The 22861-nt window shown below is 33.4% G+C and overlaps 1 protein-coding gene across 1 annotated transcript in view; it reads left to right on the plus strand.

Moving 5' to 3' along the window:
* Positions 1-22861, plus strand: part of CUNH8orf34 (chromosome unknown C8orf34 homolog) — a 375736-nt gene that overhangs the window by 135434 nt on the left and 217441 nt on the right. The window contains exons 6-7 of the mRNA XM_069100085.1: positions 10163-10335; positions 20879-21045. Coding sequence (XP_068956186.1) covers positions 10163-10335; positions 20879-21045 — 340 coding nt within the window. The remainder of the gene's footprint in view (positions 1-10162; positions 10336-20878; positions 21046-22861) is intronic.

Raw genomic sequence — 22861 nt, forward strand, 5'->3', positions numbered from 1 at the left:
AGAGAGAGAGAGAGAGAGAGAGAGAACGAGAACAAGGGAAGGGAGAGAAAGAAAAAGAAAAGAGTGAAAATAGTATGTTTCAATCTGTATTTGGATGACATCAGTTCTTTCTCTAGAGATGGATAGCATTTTTCATCTTGAGTCCTTGGGGAGTATCTTGGATCATTATACTGCTGAGAATAGCTAAGTCATATTGTTCATCATACAATATTGCTAATACTCTTCTGCTTACTTCACTTACTATCAGTTCATGGAAGTCTTTCTGGGTGTTTTTTTTTCTCCTGAAATCATCCTGCATGACATTTCTTATAGCACAATAATAATCTATTATAATCATATACCACAAATTGTTCAACCATTTCCAAATTGGTGGGCATTCCCTCAACTTTCAATTCTTAGCCTGCACAAAAAGAGCTGCTATGATTATTTTTTTAAAAATAGGTTCTTTCCACACTTTTTGGTATCTCTTTAGGATACAGATATAGCTGGATCAAAGGCTGTGCACAACTTTGTAGCCATTTGGGCAAAGTTCCAAATTGTTCTCCAGAATGGTTGGATCAGTTCACAACTCCACCAAAAGTGCATTAATGTTCCAGTTTTCCTGCATCCCTCCAACATTTATCATTTTCCTTTTTTATCATATTAGCCAATCTGATGGGTGTGAGATGGTACCTCAGTGTTGGTTTAATTTGCATTTCTCTAGTCAATAGTGATTTAGAATATTTTTTCATATGACTAGAGAGAATTTTAATGTCTATCTGAAAGCTGCTTATTTATATCTATTGACCATTTATCTGTTGGGACTTTTATGCTTATAAATTTTATTCCATTCTCTATATATTTGAGAAATGAGTCTTTGATCAGTTATTTGCTATAATCCCCCCTACACACACACACACACACACACACACACACGTAGAGTTTTCTGCTTTCCTTCTAATTTTCATTGCGTTGTTCTTCTTTGTGCAAAAACTTTTAAATTATATAGAATCATAATGATCCATTTAATGATCCATAAGTTTTTTCTATATCTTATTTGTCTTAAATTCCTACATTATCCATAGATTTGACAAGTAAACTATTCCTTGCTCTTCTAAATTGCTCCTGGTATCACCCCTTATGTCCAAATCATGTACCCATTTTGAACTTATCTTGGAATAGAATTTGAGATGTTGGTCTATACCTAGGTTCTGCTATAATATTTTCCAGTTTTCTGATCAGTTTTAGTAAAAAAAAAAAAAGAGTTCTGTCCCCAAAGCTTGAATATTTGTGTCTATCAAGCAAGAAATTACTATGGTTATTTACTATAGTATATTGTGTACCTAATCTATTCTACTGATTCACCATTCTATTTCTTAGCCAGTACAAGATTGGTTCAATAATTGCCACTTTATAACACTGTCTGGGATCTGGTATAGCTAGGCCAACTTCCTTTACATTTATTTTAATTGATCCCCCCAGTATTCTTGACCTTTTGTTCTTCCAGATGAATTCTCCTATTGTTTTTTTTCCAGCTCTATAAAATAATTTTTGGTAATTTTATTGGTATGGCATGAATAAGTAGATTAATTTAGGTAGATTGCATTTTATTATAATGGCTTGTCCTACACATGAAGAATTAATATTTTTCCAAATGTTTAAATCTGACTTTGTGTGAAAAGTGTTTGGTAATTGTGTATACATAGTTCCTGGGTCTGTTTTGACAGGCAGACTCCCAAGCATTTTATATAGTCTGCAGTTATTGTAAATGGAATTCCTCTTTCTATTTCTTGATGCTTTTATTGATAATATATAGAAATGCTGAGCATTTATGTTGGTCTATTTTGTATCCTGCAACTCTGCTGAAGTTATTAATTATTTCAAATAGTTTTTTAGTCAAATCTCAAGGATTCTTAAAGTATATTACCACATCATCTGCAAAGAGTGATGGTTTTATTTCCTCATTGCCTATTCTAATTTCTTCAATTTCTTTGTCTTCTCTTATTGTTCAAGCTAATATTTCTAGTATGATAATGAATAATAATGGTGATAATGGACATCCTTGCTTCACCCATGATCTTATTAGGAAGCCTTCTTGCTTATATCCATTACAGATAATGCTTTCTAATTTTCTTAAATAGATATTCCTTATCATTTTCAGGAAAGCTCCATTTATTCCTATGCTCTCTAGAGTTTTGAAAAGGAATGGGTACTGTATTTTGTCAAAAGCTTTTTCTACATCTTTTGAGATAATCATATGATTTCTGTTGGTTTTGTTTTTGATATGGTCAATTATACTGATAGTTTTCCTTATATTGAACCAGTCCTATCTGACCTGATCATAGTGTATGATCCTTTTGATATGTTGCTGTAATCTCCTTGCTATTATTTTGTTTAACATTTTTGCATCAATATTAATTAGGAAAATTGTACAGTTTTCTTTCTCTGTTTTGACTCTTACTGGTATAGATATTAGCACCATACTTGTGTCATAAAAGGAATCTGGTAAGAGTCCTTCTTTGCCTATTTTCCCAAATAGTTTATGTAGCATTTAAATTAATTTTTCTTTAAATATTTGGTAGAATTCACTTGTAAATCCATATGGCTGTGGAAATTTTTTTATTAGGAAGTTCGTGGATGGATTGTTCAGTTTCTTTTTCTAAAATGGGGTAAAGTATTACATTTCCTCTTCTGTTGGGAAAAATTATATATTTTTTTAAATATTCATCCATTTCACTAAGATTGTCAGATTTATTTGTATACATTTGAGCAAAATAGCTGCTAATTAATGCTTCAATTTCCTTTTTATTGGTAGTGAATTCACCCTTTTCATTTTTGATACTGGTAATTTGGTTTTGTTCTTTCTTTTTAAATCAAATTAACCAATGGTTCATCTATTTTGTTTTCGTAAAACCAGCTCTTATTTTAATTTATTAGTTCAGTGATTTTCTTTTAATTTTATTAATTTCTCTTGATTTTGGGGATTAAAGTCTCCAACTCATCATAGTTCTTTTAAAAGTGTTCCACCAAGAAACTAACTGACCTCAATACTTCAGATCTCAGTTGAAGAGAGCAGACCTCAGTAGAACTGTCATCCCCTTTCCTCCAGTCACTCCATAGTGAAGACACTATGCTTCAGTTAATGCAGCTGAAGATTGCATCTGCTTTTACATTTAAATAAAATGGTTACCCTAAGGCTATCAATGATCTCTTAGCATTCTAATTACTTTTTTCCTCAGTGTTCTTTCTACCTGAGCTGTCTAAAGCTTTTCATGTTTTTGACCATCCCCCTTCCTATATTCTCTTTCTTCCCTTGGTTTCTGTGGCATATCTCTGTTCTAGTTTCCACCTCATACTGATCTGACTATTCTTTCTCATTTTCCTTTCTTATATCAATATTTATGTCCTAATAAGCCTTCTTGATTCCTTAAGCTCTTACCTGGACCCTCTCCTCTCCCCTCCTTTCCCTTTTTCTCTCCTCTCCTTTCCCCCCTTTCCTCTCTTCATTTTTTCCCTTCCTCTCCCTTCCCTTCTTCCCTCTCTCCTCCCCTCCTATTCCTTCTCTCCTCTCTTCTCCTTTCCTCAACTATTCTTGTTCTCCTCCTCCTCCTTCTTTTCTTTCTTCTCTCTCCCTCTTTCCCCCTCCATCCCTACTTCACTCCCTCTCTTTCTTATAACTCATTACCTTTTGTGGTTTTGTGAGAAATGTTGACAGTTTAGTTTCCACAAGTTCTATAGGAACAATGGATGTTGCCCAGGATGTGCAGTAAGGTATAAATCAGGATGAGGGAGGAAGAGTAGAGCACCCTATCCAATCATATAGCTAGAAGAAATCTGTAAATTTTCCCTAGGAAGAGGCCTGGGTTAAGCTGGCTTAGACAGGCTAGGGTCAAAGGATGGTCAGCAACTTTTTATTAACTCACATGCTTAACTAGCCTTATGCATAATAGCTGATACACCCCACACAGAATTAGAGCCTCATTATCCGATCATAGGATTCATGTAGTTCATGTTGGTGGGAGTATATCATGGGCAGGTCAGAAAGATTGTAAACCAGAAAAGTTGGAACCAATTCCAGTTCTGAAGGGAGGAACAAGGCAAGAAATTCAAATGGAAGCATCATAAAGGGGCTTATATTTGTCTGATTCTCTGTAGTCTTTTGAAGAGACTACCCATTTATTCAGGAAAGAATAAATATAAAATAAAGATAAAGAAAACTTACTGGCTTTCCAATAAATATTGTTTTTTCCTAGCCTGAGTATGTTTCTAACAGTTTCAATGGTCCATGTAAGTTTCAATGTAAGGTAACTTCCAAACCTAGCACTCATCTTTCTTATAAAGTGAAATGCTATATTTCTCCTGCCTACTAGACACATCTATATGATATTTCATCATCTCAAAATTTTTATTATATAAACTGTCTTCTCCTCAATGGAAAAATTCCCATTTTTACTAGGGGTATTACCATCCTGCCAAACACAAAATCTCTGGGATCTTTCTTGATTCTTCCTGTTCCTTAGCACTCCTACCTCCACCCCAATATCCAGTGAGATCTAACATTTTATTTAATCCACCTCTACATCTTTCATATCCATCCCTTCTCATTGGTCATATAGCCATTACCCTGGATCAGGCTCTTATTACCACCACCACCCCCCTTTCCAATCCATCTTCTGCATGGCTGACAAAGTAATTTTTGTTAAATCATAAGTCTGACTGTATACCACCTTCATTTTCCCCATTACTACCAGTATAAAGTATATATTCTTCATCCAGATATTTAAAGCCTTGTACCACCTAGCTCCTAACAAAACTATCAGATGTTTTATATAATTATACTCTAGATTTTAAGTAAGTTGGTCTTCTAGTTATTCTCCAAATATCATCTATCTGCTTGCCTTAGCAAAGGTAATATGTCCCAAATGCCTAGAATATTCTCCCTCTTCATCTTTGCCTGTTAAAATTCCTAGATACCTTCATGGCTCAGCACAGGTATCATCTCCTACATTAATCCTTTGCTGACATCCTTTACTCTATACTAGTTTTAAGTACTCTATCCCTCCTGAAATTATTTTGTTTTAATTTCTCTTAATATATGCTATATCTTTCTAGTAGAATACAAACACCCAGAGGACAGGGAATATTTCATTTTAGTCATTGAATCTCTAGTAATTAGCATAGTATCTTGTATACTGTAGGCACAAATATATATATATGTGTGTGTGTGTATACACACATATGTATATACATACATACACATGTATATATATATTTATACTTGTTGAATTTAATTGAATATCTTATTGTTGACTTCCATTTAGCTTGTATTCTAATAAAAAGTCTATGACATGTCTAGATGAACTGTTTTCTAGCAATAGCTCTCTAATCTACTTGAGAAATTGATACTTTGAAGTCATCTTTATAACTATTGCATTTCATCTATTACTTTGTCCTTAATATTCTAGTCTAGTGATATCTTTATGGATCTTTAGTTTGTTATCTAATGCATTAGCTATCTTTACCCCATTTATGTCAGCTATAAATTTGATGAATGTATGTTCTGAACCTTTAATCAAATTACTGATAAACATCTTAAACAGTACAGGTCCAAGTATTGCTCTCTGAGGCCCTCCATCTATGATCTCCTTACTAGGCGATGGAACCATTAATGTATGCTCTTTGAATCCAATAGATCAGCTGGTTCCAAATTCACCTAAATCTACTATCATCTGACCTACTTCCCTCCATCTTGTACATGAAAATAGAAGGCGAAACCTTATCAAATGCTTACCTAAAATCTAGGTAAACTATATCTATATTATTTAATAAATCTCTGATTTATTAATTAATTTTATTTAAGAAAAATGGTCTATAATTTTCTTTCTTTTTGTTCTTTCTGACTTAGATATTAAAACCATATTTGAATCAAAAAAGAAATTTGGTATGATGCCACCTTTACCTATTTTTTTTTCAAATAGAATATGTAATATTGGAATTAAGTATTCTTAAATGTTTGGTAGAATTTATTTTTGTAAAACCATTTGGTCCTGGGACTTTTTACTTAAGGATTTGATTTATGGCTTATTTGATTACTTTTTCTAAGATAGTGTTATTTAAGTATTCATTGTTTTCTGTTCATTTGGGCAGTTTATATTTTTGTAAATATTCATCCATTTTACTTAGATTCTAAGTTTTACTGGCAAATAATTGGGAAAAATAACTCCTAATAATTGCTTTAATTTCTTCTTTATTGGTGATCCATTGACCTTTTTCATTTTTATATGGGTAATTTCATTTTCTTTCTTTGTAAAAAATCAAATTAACTAATGGTTTATCTCTACTTTTTTTTTTTAATAAAACCAGTCTTGGTTTTTTTTTATTAGTTTTTTCTTTCAATTTTATTAATCTCTCTTTGATTTTTTAAAATTTAAATAATTTTGTTCTGAACTTAGGAAATAAAATAAGCATTTGCATAAAAGTATAGAATAGGAAAAAGAAAAGATGTTCATACATGAAACTACAAATCTATTATTTAAAACTTCTTATTCCTTTTACATATATAATAAAGTTATTAGGTAATTTTCTTTTTTCTTCCCTCCATCCCACCCTAGAGATGACTGTCATTAGACACAAGTGTGTGTATGTGTGTGTGTGTGTGTGTGTGTGTGTGTGTGTGTATAAAATCATTCATACATGCTTCTATAAATCAATTCTTTCTCTGGATGAAGACAGTGTCTTCCTTTATATGTTCTTTGTAGTTAATTTGGGTATTTCTAATAGTAAAAATGACTTAGTCAAACTTGTTCAAAGTTGTTCTTAAAAATATTGTTATTGTATACATTATCTTGGTTCTGCTCATTTTAATTTTCATTATTTCTTTCAAGTCTATGTATATTTTTTAAGATCATTGAGCTTATCATTTTTTTGCTTTTGTTTGGAGGGAGGAAGGCAGGGCAATTGGGGTTAAGTGACTTGCCCAAGGTCACGCAGCTAAACTTATTGTTTCTTATAGTACCATCATGATCATATACCACAACTTATTCAGCCATTCCCCAATTGACAGGCATTCCCACAATTTCTAGTTCTTTACCCCCACAAAGAGAGCTACTACAAATATTTTAGGGGGTTTTTCTACTTTTTCCCTAATCATCTTGTGAAACAGACCTACTAGTGATATAGCTGAGTTAAAGGGTATACACAGTTCAATAAGTCTTTGGGCATAATTCCAGATTGTTCTCCAAAAAAGTTGGATCAGGTCAAAATTCCATCAACAGTGAATTAGTATACCAATTTTTCCACATCCTCTCCAACATTTGTCACTTTCCCCTTCAGTCATTTTAGCCAATCTGGTAGGTGTAAAATGATATCTCAAGGTTGTTTCAATTTGCATTTCTCTAATAAATAACAATTTAGAGCAATTTTTTCATGTGACTATAAATTGTTTTTATTTCTTCACTAGAAAGCTGCCTGTTCATGTCCTTTGACCATTTAGCAATTGGGGAATGACTTTTATTCTTATAGATTTGACTAATTTTTTCATATATTTGACATATGAGAACTTTATCTGAGAATCTGTCTATAAAAGTTTTTTTCCCCTAATTTTCTGCTGTCCTTCTAATCTTGGCTATATTTGTTTTATTTGTACAAAAACCTTTTAATTCAGTATGATTGAAATGATCCATTTTGTACCTCACAATACTCTCTTATGTTTTCATTAATTGTTTACCCCTCCACAAGTCTGATAGGTAATGTATTCTATGTTCTTCAAATTTTCTTTTTGTAATATTTCTGTTTATATCTAGGTCATGTATCCATTTTGATCTTATCTAAGTAAATGGTATAAGATATTGGTCTGTGCTCTCTCTTTGATTTTCAAATTTTCCATTTTGATGTTTGATTGGGGATTTTTGATTTCTTCTTTTTCTACATTCTATTCTTTCTTTCTTTTATTGAAAAACACATTTAGAGACATAATTTCCCCATAAGTACTGCTTAAGCTGTACCCCACAAATTTGTCATGTCTCATTGTTGTCATTCTCTTTAATGAAATTATTGATTCTTTCTAAGATTTGTTCTTTAACTCCTTCTTTAGAATTAGATTATGTATTTTCCAATTAATTTTGGCTTTATCACAACAGAATTTTATTTAAGGCATCATTTTAAAATTATTGGAGGAGAATATTGGAAGAGCTCCATTGTAATGTTTCCTCTACTCTGCTATCTTTATAATTTATTTTTCAATTGATATTCTATTATCAACTAAGCTTAAAAGCAATGCACAACAAAATTCTACTCCCTAGTTCCACACAATGGACTATTGATTCAATATACTTTTCTATAGTCATGTGACTGGTTATGAATCCATGTAACTGTATTATTATATAGCTTATTTCTCCATAATGTGTCCTCAACTCTCTTGTCAGAGACTTTGTCAAATGCTAAAATCATATATATTCCATTGATAAACTTTATCTTGTCTCCAGGTCTAATAAAAAATGGCAAGAAAATAATATTAGTTTCTTTAGAGTTGTTTTCATTAATATGCAAAGACCTCTGGTAATTACCATGCTCTAATTACCAATGTACATAAATCAAATATTTGATAATCTATGCTGTAACTTAACTTTCAGCCAGTTAAGAATCTATAGTTTTTCCTTTTTAAAAAATAATCTAGACAGTATTTGCTTGACTGCATTTTTCAGGTACCTCTCCCATTCTTTACTTTTCCTATTAGTGATATCATTAGTATTTTCAGCACTTTTGAATGTCATTTATCTAAACCAGTACTTTGGAATTTACTTTAGAGCTCCACACTAATCCTGGGCTTCGGTTTCTTCCTAACCATATGTTCTCTAGACTTTCCATTCTGAATAACATTCAATTTTTATGGATAAGATGGAAACAAAATAAGAGTTGTATAGTTTTGTTTTCTGTTAGCATGCCACCATCTGTCTCAATGAGTTTTCATCTCCTTTGTCTTTTTTTCTGTGAACATATCTTAAAAAGCTTTTCGTTGTCCTTAGCATTTTTAATAAGCTTTAATTTATTCTGACTATGCTTATATTCCATAATTAGATGGTAGAGGATAAATATCACCATAGATGGATTTCAAAGCAGTTAATTGACTACATAATTTTACATCTAAATGCTATAGTACTGTATTAATTTTTGCTGTTCACTTGGGAACGTTACTAAAAGAAGTTCAGTGAGATTAATTGTTTCTTAATTCATACTCACATTCTGTGAGTGAAATTTTACTCCTAGAATTTGTCTACCTATATTTTCCCCATAATATTCAAATAATGTTCTGAATCTCTGATATCATCAATGTGGATGGTGCCTCCAGTGATACAAATCACTGCCCAACCTGTGTTGGCCTCATGTCCTCCACTAAATTTACCAAAAAGTCTATACCTACTGCTCAGAAGGACTTCACTAGTTTTCTTTTTACACCATGAAGATATCCATGTAACACATGAGTTGTCTATCACTTATGCTTTGTTCTAACTTCAGGATCCATCCATCTTCATCTTAATGGTATATTTCTTTGCTGCCATGCTTTTTTTTATATACTCTTTCTTCTTCGTAGTTCCTTGTTTATGGGTTGCAGCCTGCTCTCATCCTCTCCACTACTGTCTGAGTGATATTCAGTTATAATTCTTCAGAGTTCCTATTGTTCCCTGGTTCCAAGTCATACAATTGCACTGTTAGAATATTAGTATTGGATAGGTGGCCTTTTGTTTTGGAGAGATGTTGGGGATGATGGAAGGAGCATTTCCATTTCATAAAGGGAATTCAGGCTACCTTCATCCTCTTGTTTAATTCTTGGCCCATATCCTTGCCTAATTTGTGATATCCATCTAAAGTAGTACTAAGATATTATATGTGACCTCTGTTATAAAATGTAGTATTTCAATATCATGAATAAATTACTTCAATATTATGTGACATTATTTTATTATTATAAATACAAATTTATTTTTCAATGTTCCTCATGTTACATGACTTTTAGTATTTAGTACAAAATAACATAGATATAAAGGGATAATATTTCAGCTATAAATAAATTTGTAGTGGGAGAGGAGAAGGTATCATTATGTATAGGTAGATACATAGAGCATTTCCCCTCTTTTTCATATATATGAGCTAGCAATTTGGAATTAATGATTTTTTTCTTGTTTAGGATACAATGACTTTTAACTCAACTCTCCTGAGACCTCGGGTGATTGGAGAATGGGTTGGTCGAGAAGAAAATGATGCCGATCCACTTGCTGCTGAAATGTTGCAACCTCCAATTCCCAGAAGTAAAAATGAACAGTGGGGAAGTGAAGACAGCACCACTAGCCCTGCAGGAAGGTAAGATTGGGCATTTCCAGCATAATGACTACTATCTTCATTAAACAAGAAGCTGGCTTGTCTATATCTGGTGACCTAATTCATTCCTATATTCCATTTTGATTTATGTTATCCTCAATGTACTTCAAATATTGCTCTATTTTAATATTATGGACTGTGTTGCTAATAAATGATTCTCTCCTCAGATATGAAAAAATTCAACATTCTAAGAGAAATGAAAAGATGTAGAAAAAATATTCCTTCAGTGAATATGTTTTTATTCTCTAAAAGAAGTGAACTATTAAAACCTTTCTTGATTATGATAAATTAGTGAAGAGCTATCATTTGGTAGATAAATAAAGGAAAGCCCCATAATTAAAAGGGGTGAAACAGATGGAGAGGAAAGGATTTGATGAGGTGAATAAATTGGTGCTTTGGTTTCAAACCTCAGTGGCATTGTCTGACTTTAGAATGTATGCTTTATAAACTGCAAAGCACTATGTAAATGTGAGATGTTTTAGGGCCCAACCCAGAGCAGATGTCTGGTAAATGCTTGTTGAATGAATGAAAGCATTTACAAAATATTTACTATGTTCTAAACATTGTGTACTAATTTCTGGGGATACAGATATGAAAGCAAGATAGTCTCTGTCCTTAAGATATGACATTCTCACAAGGAGAAATAATATGTATAAATTAGTGCTGCATAGGGAACGGTAGTTTAGGAAGTAGGAATGGTGGTAAGTGGAGACCTGGAGATAAGTATTAACATTTTCTCCAGAAACAGTGATAATTTGGATTGGATTACTGTTGCCAGAACAAAAAGAGGCAATTGCATGGTGGGGGTCAGGAGAGAGCAGTAAGAATAAATGACAAGCAGAATAGATGAAAAGGAGATGGCCAAGTTAGAGAATGGGATAGGATGTTAATTTACTGTAGTAGTAGTATCAGTAGCAACAGCAGCAGCAGAAGCATGGTGTATATATGGATATCTTATTTACATGTTCTATAACATTAGGAATTTTTTAAACCTACCTTAAATATGTTTTTAACTATTACAGGTCAGAAAAAAATTCAAAATTTCTACTCATCTCATTTACTTTAGATAGTTAAAAAAAGATTTGACATGGACTAAGTAAATTTCTCACTAGAAAGTTGCTTCACTTGTTACCATAAACAAGTTCTTTTCATGTATAGTTCTGCCATTTTTCATGTTTTCCCCCCATGTCAAATTTAGAAGCTTACAACCAATAACTATCCTTCCTCAAGGAGAAAATTATATTCACTACAGTGAAATAGCTTTTGGTAATTCTTTTCTCTCACTTATCACTTGGCTGGAGATGAAAAATTTTCAGACTGCTCATTAATGTACTTCAGGCATAAAGAAAATGGATCCCATTTCCACGAAAAATGACTTTTACATTATTTAAAAAGTTAAAGTGGCTTGCGTGGAATAGAAGAAAATAATTTTTAAAAATCCATTTGCCCTCCTTTTGTGAAATGTCAGATCAATTCCAGCTGTCAATAAGGGTATTTTTATTTTTAATACCTTACTTGTGAAACAGACCAGCCCTTTAATTTTATATACTGATAGACATTAACTTTGTAGTATTAAATAAAAAAATGAATATTTCTTTGTACTTTGAATGTGGTCATCTCATTAATCTAATTCATCCATGAAAACCATTTAAGTTCTTGTGTTTCTTCCCTCACCATGGTGATTACTGTGACAAGCATACCATCACCCCAACTTCTAGATTCTTTTCCAGAAAAGGGGAAAACTTTCATATATCCTAGACTAGCAGTTGACAACTAGAAAGCCTTGACCTTGAAGAGGTATTTGAAGTTCTTAATTTTAAATTTTTCCCCTCAAGTATTCTAATCCAGATTTATACTTCTACCCTTTTCTTCAGTTTTACATTTGTATCCTTAGCACTTAATACAGTTTTGGGTACAAAGTAAGTGCTTAATAGATACTTTTTTTCATTCACTCATGTATCCATCTTATTCATTCATTTTATGAGTTCTTCATTCCAGATAAATTTGACCATTCTCTGAGCCCAAAATTCCATCTCTCACATCTACAATATTGACAATAAATATCTCCCTTTCTGGTTACTTGTCTTGCTTCAAGGTTTGAATCAGGTACCATGTCCATGTAGTCTTTCCTGACCTCTCCTGTTATTAGTGCTCTGTGTCTTTAATTTTTATTCTGCTTTAATTACAATATTTGTATACTTGTTGAATTCCCTCAATAGAATATAAGCTCTTTGAAGGACAGCATTTGGCACAATGACTTATATACAGCAATCACTTACTGTATTGTTGTGGTTGAACTGCAAGTATTAACCTATTGATTGAAGGAAGAGGTGAGAACTTGCTAAAATGACCAAAATGGAAAGAATGTCATTTATGGTTTCATATTTTGGTTTTCAAAATTTAAGGAATTATAATGAACTGCATTTAGTGACATTTTTCTTATCTCCAATATAATAAAAACAACTTATCTCAAGGTACATTTGTTGATAAAGATATTGCGAAGCAGAATGTCTCACCACTGAATGTGTAGCAAAGATCCCCAAAGTTTGATGAATGTATGATCCTTGAACATTAGTGGTATTTAAATTGTGTGGTAATTTAAATTTAAATTAAATCCATTAAATTTAAGTGGATGTGATGATATCAGTTGATTACTCATGAAGAAAGGAGAAACAAATGTTTTCAGTGATATACAATTGCAGCCTGATGGTTGAGTAATGATTTGTATTTTGAAATATTTTTGAGTAATTGGTTGAATAACATCATACTGTCCCAAAAGAGAGAATGCAACTTTCCAATGTGACATTTCACAGAGACAAAGACTATCAAAGTTAGAAGAGACCTCATAGATGAACTGGTCCAGGAGTTCCTGACTTGGGACCTACAGAGCCCCAAGAACCATAGATAGATTTCAGGGGATCCATAAATTTGGATGGGGGAAATATATTTTTATTCTACTATAATTGGCTTACTTTGTAATCTTATGTATTTTAATTTATTAATTTAAAAACAATAATCTGAGGAGGGATTCATAGATTTTGCTAGCCTGGCAAAGGGGTTCAGGAAACACACACAAAATGAGTTAAAATCTGAATGTGAATCCTGGCTCCTACACTTACTGTGTAGGTCTAGAAGATTGTTTAATTACTCTGACTTTCTGCTTACTCATCTGAAAATTTGCATTGCTTCCCCAATAGTTTTCACTTCCATGTAGCATAGTCATTGTACATTGATGGAATGGTGTGCATATGTTTTGACAAAATAATTAAAGATTAAATAAGTGACAGTGATATTGGGATGTTACAAATAAAATAGAAACTTGGGCTTATTTTTTTCTGAAAAAAGTTATAATTGTATGCTCCTACATCTCTCCATTGTCTAAGATTCTCTAATATTTTCTCTCTACATTACTATGTAATGTTATTAGAGGGGTAGGACAACATCAGCTTTTATATCTTCAAGTACGACCATTAAGCAAAAATAATGTCCATGGGTAGTTCTGGCAAGGATGAGGCATGAGGAGAAATATTTTAAATGGGAATTAATAAGAGAGTAGACAAAGGGGTAGGGAAACTGAGGAGAAAGAAGGAGAAAGGAAGAAGACATAAAAAATAGTATTAAAGACCAACAAGACTGAAAACCAGAAAATCCAAGGTCAAGATGCAGTTGTGCCACTAATTAGAACATAACCATGGGCAAGTCCCTTAAATGCTCAGAACAAAATAAATAAAAATTTTAAAAATAAAATAAATTTTAAAATGCTCAGAACCTCTGTTTTCTCATTTGTAAAATCAAGACTTTTGATCACACAATCCTAGTTCTATGATTACTTATATGACATTTTTATGCCTATGGTACAAAATGTAGAATGTTGCTCAAATTGGGTCAGATGTCACTGAATAGTTTCAGCATCATAGGCTATCTGTACCTGTGTGGACCTTTGTTGTACCTTTAATTTTTTAAAATAAGCACTCACATCTTCAATGTTAATAAATAAAGATGCCTTTAATATAAGTTTAATCTGAATAGTTTAATTAGACTTCGCAATAGCTCAGGGTAATAGATTTCCTAGAATTGCTTAATAAGTTCCAACAGGAGGTGTTAAATAGGCTTGTCAAGTCTTGAAAGTATAATGAAGCTTCTGTAATCACCTCATTAAAATGTGAATAATCTCCCAAAATACTATAGAAATGATGAATTGACTTTCTATATTACATTAGTGTTGTAATGAGTTTGTGCATATACAATTTAAAAAATGGAAGTGGTTACAAATGAGAAATCTAAATTTAAAAATGAAATAGAAGTCTGATCTCCTTTGCCAACAAATTGCTTGATATTTGTTAAAATCAAAAGGAGACATATGAGGCAAGAAAAATAATAATTTACTTATCTATAACTAGGCAATGGTTCCTGTTGCAATTTCCTTATTGTGACCGCTTACTTGAGCATGGATTTGTGTGCCTATATGTATGTGTATGTGGGTTACATATACTTACTATAGCAGAGACATCATCACCATCATCATCATCATCATCATCATCGCCATCATCATCATCATCATAGCTAACATTCATATAGTACTTACTATGTGCCAAACATTGTACTAAGTCCTTTACAATTATCATTTCACTTGATCCTCATAGCAACCTTGGGAGGTAGATGCTATTAGTATCTGCATTTTATAGATGAGGGAAACTGAGGCAAACAGATAAAATGACTTGACCAAAGTCACCCAGCTCTTAAATGTATGAAGTTGGAACTGAATGCAGATGTTCCTGACTCTAGGGCAAGATCTCTATTTATTGCATCAATTTGCTACCCTTAATCTACCAGTGGCTCATTTAGTAATTCTGGAATAACTTTTCTGACAAAAATTTAAAATGAATTTAGGATGAATTTTGATAGGTGAATTAAATAAGGAAGACTTTTTAAACTGATTGTTACTATAAAATCTCGAAACATTAGGAGTTGTACCTCACATGTCTCAAATACTTCTCTTTATAGTTAAGCAATGCAATAGTGCCATCTTTTTCTCGAGAAGTACTAAGAATTTGCTTTCGAGTATGCTGATGAAGACATTTTTGACAAGTTGAAAGCTTTTAACTTTGCCTCTAATTAGGATATTCAGGAGTCATTTAAATAAAATGTTCCCATGTAACATGATGTATTCTTTACTGTGTTTATATCTTTATGACAGGAAGCATTTATGATAAGAAGGTTATAAAAATATTGCCCCATCAGTATACCTGACTGACCAAATCATTTGATCACTCTATTGGTGACAATAGAAAGTAGATACCATTCTGTTTTGTCAGCAAGAGGATGTTTTTTTTTAAAGAAAGCAAATGATTATTGTAAATTGAATATAGTAGAAATATTCTCTGGGGTTGTTTTATACCACTGCCATTGGGCATGGGCCCAAGGATTGGTTGATGAATAGCAGAATTCATATGATATAAGAAAGATCCATGTTTCCCTTCTCCTTTGCTTCACTCAAATCATCATTAAATATTTTGTTTCCCCTTACAAAAGACCTGTAGTTCTATGCAATTAAATAAATATTGGTTAGTTATCTACTAAGTGCAAAATTGAGCTTGGTGCAGGTGATAGAAGTAACCATGAAAAATAGCATTCCCTCAAGGCTTTGCCCCAGGCCCTCTTCCCATTTTTCAACATACTATCTGCTTTGGAGATCTCATCAGCTCTTATGGGCTCAATTATTATCACTATGCATGTGATTCTCAGATCCATTTACCCAGCCCTAATCTCTCTCCTGAGCTATAGTTTTGCTTTACCAACTGCCTTTTGGATTTCTCAGAATTTCCTGTAAACATCTCAAGTTAAATATGACCAAATAAAAACTCACAATTGTTTTTCAAAAACCCTCCCCTTCCTGTCTTCTCTATTGTTGTCATTTTCTTTTACTGTTATATGTTGGTGCCACCATCTTCCCATTAACACAGGCCTGGGACTTTGGTGTTGTCATTGATTCCTCACTGAACTCAATTCACATACAGTATGGTTGTCAAATTTTGTTGTTTCTACATATCATCTTTCATTTATGTCCACTTCTGTTTGCTCAGACAGCCACACCCTTGTTTAGTCTTAATGACCTCTTGACTGGACTATTGTAATGGGTTTCTAATCATTCTCTCTTCCTCAACTATCTCCCCACTTCAATCTATCCTCCACTCAGCTGCCAATGTGTTGGGTTTTTTTTAAAGCCTGGATCTGACTATGTCATCCTGTAGTCAATAAAGTACACTGGCTGTCTAGTACCTCCAAGATCAATTAAAGAGTCCTCTAATTGACTCTTAGGGTACTTTCCCCCCTTCCCTTCCCTTGTACATACTCCTCTCATACTTCTCAACACAATCAATATTCTAACTATACTGGCTTATTTTCTGTTCTTTTGTCCAGATACTTCAACTCCTGTGTCTGTGCCTTTTCACTGGCTATAGAATTCTCTCCCTGATAGAATTCTCTCCCTCCACATCTTTACCTATTACCTCCTCCAGCTCCCTTCAGAAATCAGCTCAAATTCTGCATCTGAAGGATGCCTTTCTCTTCTTCCCAACTGCTAGGATTTTCCCCTTTAAGATTACTTTTTATCTCCCTTGTATATATCTTGTATTTTTCCTAGTTATTTACATGTTGCTTCCACTATTAGAATATGAGATTTTGAAGACAAGGACTTTTCCCTGATTTCTCTAAATTCTCAGAACTTATCACAATGCCTCGCACATAGTTAGCACTAATAAACATCGGGTAAATGCCCTCTAGCAGCTAGTTAGTGCGGTGGGTAGAGCGCTGTGCATGATGCCACAAAGACTCATCTTCCTGAGTTCAAATCTAGCCTCTGACAAACTAGCTAGGTAACCCTGGGCAAATCCCACTTAACCTTGTTTGCCTCAGTTCCTTATCTGTAAAATGAGCTGGAGAAGGAAATGACAAACTACTCTAGTGTCTTTACCAAGAAAACCTCAAATGGGGTCACAAAGAGTAACTGAAATAACTGAACAATAACAACAACAAAATACTTATTGATGGACTGAATTAGTGACATTACAAAGCCTACAATATATCTGGTACAGTGGTGGAACGGAATCAAAGGACCTGGGTTTAAAATCTAAGATCTTCCACTGAACCTCTCTAGGTCTAGCCCTTTCTGCATCTGTAAAATAACAGAGTTGGTCTAAATGGTCTTCTAATTTCTAAATTCTTGATCCTATGTTCTAGTAAGCTGAAGAGATATTCAAGAATAGTATAAATATTTGTAGACAGCTAGGTATATTTTGCTTATTTTTGGAGGGGGGAGGGCAGGGCAATTAGGGTTAAGTGACTTGCCCAAGGTCACAAGGCTAGGAAGTGTTAAGTGTCTGCGGTCACATTTGAACTCAGGTCCTCCTGACTCCAGGGCCAGTGCTCTATTCACTGTGCTACCTAGCTACCCCAACTAGGTACATTTTGAAGGAAAAGAATATATACATGGAATCTGAAGCTGGATTTGGGAATTAATATCCTATACAGATTAATGTTTTTATAATAGATTTCTGAGTTCACATATGATCTTTCCCACTGTTAGTCTTCTAAAAAGGTAAAGTGTTGCTTTTGTCAAAAGACCATTTAAAATATATATTTCAATTTTACTATGAGTTGTTAGAAATAGAAATTGAACTTGAACACATTCCTATAAAAATAGATTGCTGCATGAAAAAGTACATTTCGTTAGTTCTATATTTAATTACTGATTACCTACCTTCTATTACTGCAAAATGGTTTTCAGAATGAAATTTATTAATCACTATATGCAAAGCACTGTGCTACGTAATGAAATAGATATGGTTGTTGTTCACTTGTTTCAATCATCTCTGACTCTTTGTGACCCCAGTTGGGGTTTTCTTGACAAAGATACTGGAATCTTTTGCTATTTCCTCCTCTAGGTCATTTTACAGATGAGGAAATTGAGGTAAATGAGGTTAAGTGACTTATCCAGGCTCACAGAGCTTGAAAGTGTCTAAGACCAGATTTGAACTCAAAAAGATGATTCTTCTTGACACTAGGCCCAGCACCCTATTTACTGTACCACCTAGTTGTCCAAGGAGGAAAAAGTGTGCGCATGTCTGTGTGTGTAATATAATATGTCATATTATAGTATATTAAATTCATGTGTATACCCATGCATATATGTATATATGTACAGAAAGAGAGAGAGTTTTTACTCATTCAGAGCCTAGTATGACATTTAACATTTTTTGAGAGAAATAATTTCTGGGTAATTAGTTGTTTTATTAATATTACCAGTATTTTAATAAAAATAGGTCAGTGGAACTCTCAAATGACAAAGACAATCATGGGAGTGGGCTTACAGTTTATATGCCCTTGGAAGAGGGATTTTCCTTAGGGTGGCAATCAACTGTTGGGTTAACAAGTAATGAAAGAGAATGAATATTACAATGAGGGGGGAACATATTCTAATGAACTTTGATTATGTCTTTTCTTCTACATTATCCCGAATCTTGGGCAATTTAAACAAAGAATTTATCCTCATCCAAATCTGAGTAGAAAGTTGGGTGGGGTCTAACAGATTGAGGAAAACTAATTTAATCTCTGTATCAGTAATGTCCTTCAAGAGACTGAACATTGAAATGAAGATTATGGAAAAAGTGGGAACTTTCGATCTCCCTAAATCATTGGTTATTAGTAATCAATCATTTCTCTAACTAGCATGTGGTAAACATTTAATAAATGCTTGTTGACAGTGTCAAAATCATTTTCATTCTATCATACATACATAGGGTTGTGTGAGAGAGTTCTAGGTAGGGGCAGGTTGGATAGGTATCTTACAGTATTAAATGCTAAAAAAGAAACATGTTCCTTAATTCAGTGATTAGTTAAGCACATGTCCTAGAGATGAAAGGATTTCATTGGTCTTGTCAATAGCGTCTGTCATATCACTTGAGGTCTAGTTTAGTCCCAAGAAAATCCAACCCTGATCCTAAAGCAAACCAGGAAACCTGACAAACGACCATCTGTAAAAGAACAATGAGCAAAAATACCTCTTAGATGATAGTGAAGCTAATGACCTTGGCATTAGCCTCGACTTTACCCTGGTTAAGGTCCTCATCATCTCATGCTTGGACTACTGCAGGAGCTATCTCATTGGTCTACTCACCCCAAACCTTTGCCACTCTAGTCAGTGTTCCACTCAGTTGCCAAAATGATTTTCCTAACATAGTCTGACTGTGTTGCTCTCTTACTCAATAAACTCCACATCCCTCTGTAACGTCCAGGATCACATATAAAATATTCCATTTGACTTTTTTAAACCTTCACAGCCTAACCTTTCCTATCTTTGCAGTATTCTTTACTTTACATGTTTATTAAGCTTTATAAACCCTTTGATGACCCTGTCTTTGTTCCTTGTGCTTGACCAAAATTCCACCTCTTGACTCCCTGCCTTTCCAATGGTTCTCCCACCATACCTGCAATGCTATCCTCTCTTATGTAACTCTGCCTCCTAGCTTCCCAGGCTCCCTTCAAGAACCAGCTCAAATTCTAAATCAAATTCTAAATTCAAAATCTTCCCTTTGTACTAAACTGTAGTTTATCTCCTGTTTGATCATAGTTTGCATGTTTTATCCCCCATTAGGATGTCAATTTCTTTAGATCAGGGGCTATTTTTTAATGCCTTTCTTTGTACTTCTAGCACTTAGCATAATACCTTACATACAGTCAATACTTAATAAATCCTTGTTTGCTGACAAGTAATTAGACCTCCTCGATGACCCTAATTTTTTTTGTATGTCCTTGAGTTCTTGCCTTATGCTTCCACTCTATATACCAGAAGTACTCCATATTTATCCATCACGATTGCTACCTGGTACAATACACAAATATCCAAATATAGGATACATTGTTATATTACTAACAAAGTTCTGAAAGGTAAACCATCTTGATCTGGATTGTAAGAATTGTTTTCAAATGAAGAAATGAGCTTTTTTCCCATTTTCTTTCTTTCTTTCTATTTTTTTTTAAAGCAGTTGGGGTTAAGGAACTTGCTCAAGGTTACATGGCCAGGTGTTTGTGGGTGGGTGCTAAGTGTCTGAGCCCAGATTCAATCCCCAGATCATCCCGACACTGGGGCCAGTGCTCTTACTCGCTGTGCTTCCTGGCTGCCCCCTTTCCCCATTTTCAATGGGAAATTTATTTGACTAATTTTTTTTTTTACTTTTGCAGGGGGGAAGGCAGGGCTATTGGGGTTAAGGGACTTGCCCAAAGTCACATGGCTAATAAGTGTTAAGAGTCTGAGGTTGGATTTAAACACAGGTCCTCCTGACTCCAGGGCTGGTGCTCTATTCACTATGCCACCTAGCTGCCCCCATTTGACTTTTTAAAAACACTTCTGTAAAATTGTGTTGCAAAACAATGGATATAACATCTTTTAATCAAGTTATGATTTTTCTTAAATTATGTCTTAAATCTATCTTCTAGATAAATAAATTATATATAAATTTTCTCCCAGCTTAAAGATGGAGCCCAAGAGTAAAGGATTAAAACAGCAGCAACAACAACATAAGAAGCTTCTAGCTGCAATGTTATCCCAAGATTCTTTTGAATCCATCCACAGTCCCACACCATCTGTAACAGAAGAAGATATTGACAATGAAGATGATGCAATGGAATTGCTGGGTAATTTTAAAAATTAATAATTCATCTTTCTTCCTTTTTTTCTTGTATTGTAAAAAGTGACGTAACTAAGTGATGTTAAAAGTTAGCTTTTCCCACAGCGGGTAAAAAACCATTGCATACATTTGTCAGTCTTTCACTGAAAGTTGTAAGTCAGTTTGGCTTAAAATCATGGATTTCTTTCCTCTTAAACACCTCAAGTACTTATCAGAACAAATTTAATCTTTGTATATGCAGTCTACTTTCTCATCATTTTTGCCTCTGGTTATTTTGAAATCAAGTTTTATTCTGTGTAAATGAGGGGAAAATGCAAACTTGTCTACAGTATGCTCCATTCGTATTTTCTGGTTGGCTTCTGGGAATCTATTTTCTTCTATAAATATATACAAGTACAGTTAGTCATCTCTGCCCACTCATCCCAAAAGAATTTGCTTTGTTCCTGTGATATTTTGGAAAACAGAACAAGACGGCTTATTAATTAATGTCCCTCGTCCGCCATAAAAGAAGAGGTCATCCATTGTAATGAATTTTTACTGGGCAAATACCAGGAGAGGGATCTGCAATGTGCTATCGTTCAAAATAAAACTAATCAATGCAGTGGGTATTAAAATGCATATTCACTTATTGCAAGGAAATAATTATATATTTTCTTATATTTAAAGCTGCTATCCTCCTAGTCTCTTAAGAAACACAAGTGTGCTTTAGAGCCCTGCCAAAACCGAAGGAAAAACAATTTCATTTGATCAAGAGCAATATAGAAGTGAAAAAATGTTTAATGAGATAGGGATTAATTATTTCTAATCCAATCATGTGATTTTACTAGAAAAAACAACTTCCACATTATCACTAGCACCTTATTATGGTCATAGAAAGAATGAATATGAATACTAGAAAGCTCTAGTAACTTGAAATACTGGATAAAATTTTGTTAGACATTTGTTACAAAGCAATACAGAGCAAGATGTTTTCTAATTTTTTTAAAAAAACTTAGTTTTATAAGCTAAAAACCATAAAATACAACCTTTCTAAGTATAGCATATGACACTTGCTACTTTTCTGAGCCACAGGTTCATTAGGCCAAAATTGATAGATTCTCTAATATTTTCCTAAATTAATAATGACTGCTTTCACTGACATAAGGAGTATACAAACACACATTCACATACATATACATAGACAAATATACTGACATTCGTATACATCTAGATGACTTTGGGGTTACTAGCATGTTAACTTTAAAAGAAAGCAATTAATATTAATAAGATATTATCCTCAGATACATTTGTAATGCATGGACAAACAACTGGACTTAACAACAAAACCAATGGAAAAGAACGACTTTTTTTTTTTTAACATGAGGGTAGACTGTTAAAGGAAGTTGTTATTGTTATGTTTGTCAATGATAATGTTTTTGCTTGTGGTTTTTGCATAGAATTATAGGTCCAAGTGGGATCTTTAGGAATATTCTTTCCCATTACTGCTCCAAATAAGAGGACATCAAACTTCAAATAGACTTGTGTCATTTAAAATCTTCAGGGATAAAACATTTACAAGTTCTACCAGAATGATTCTTTTAGAGTAACTCAGTCTGAGAATGGCTCTAAAAAGAACCTTTGATCCCTACCCTTACACCAAATCATTTGTATGACTGATGTTCTGACGAGCATTGCATAGCTACATAGAGTTAAAAGATTCTATATCTTTAATACCCCATTAGCTTTCATCCACATAACTTCATTCATTCATCTAAGCATTTATTAAGCATCCACTTCCTTCAGTGTATTATACTTGGTGCCAAGAGAAAGGAAAAGAAAAAAAA

This window comes from Petaurus breviceps, unplaced genomic scaffold, assembly GCF_028583685.1.
Source record: "Petaurus breviceps papuanus isolate PSGF00001 unplaced genomic scaffold, PetGlider_PUasm1.0 38, whole genome shotgun sequence".
NCBI classification, from domain to species: domain Eukaryota; kingdom Metazoa; phylum Chordata; class Mammalia; order Diprotodontia; family Petauridae; genus Petaurus; species Petaurus breviceps.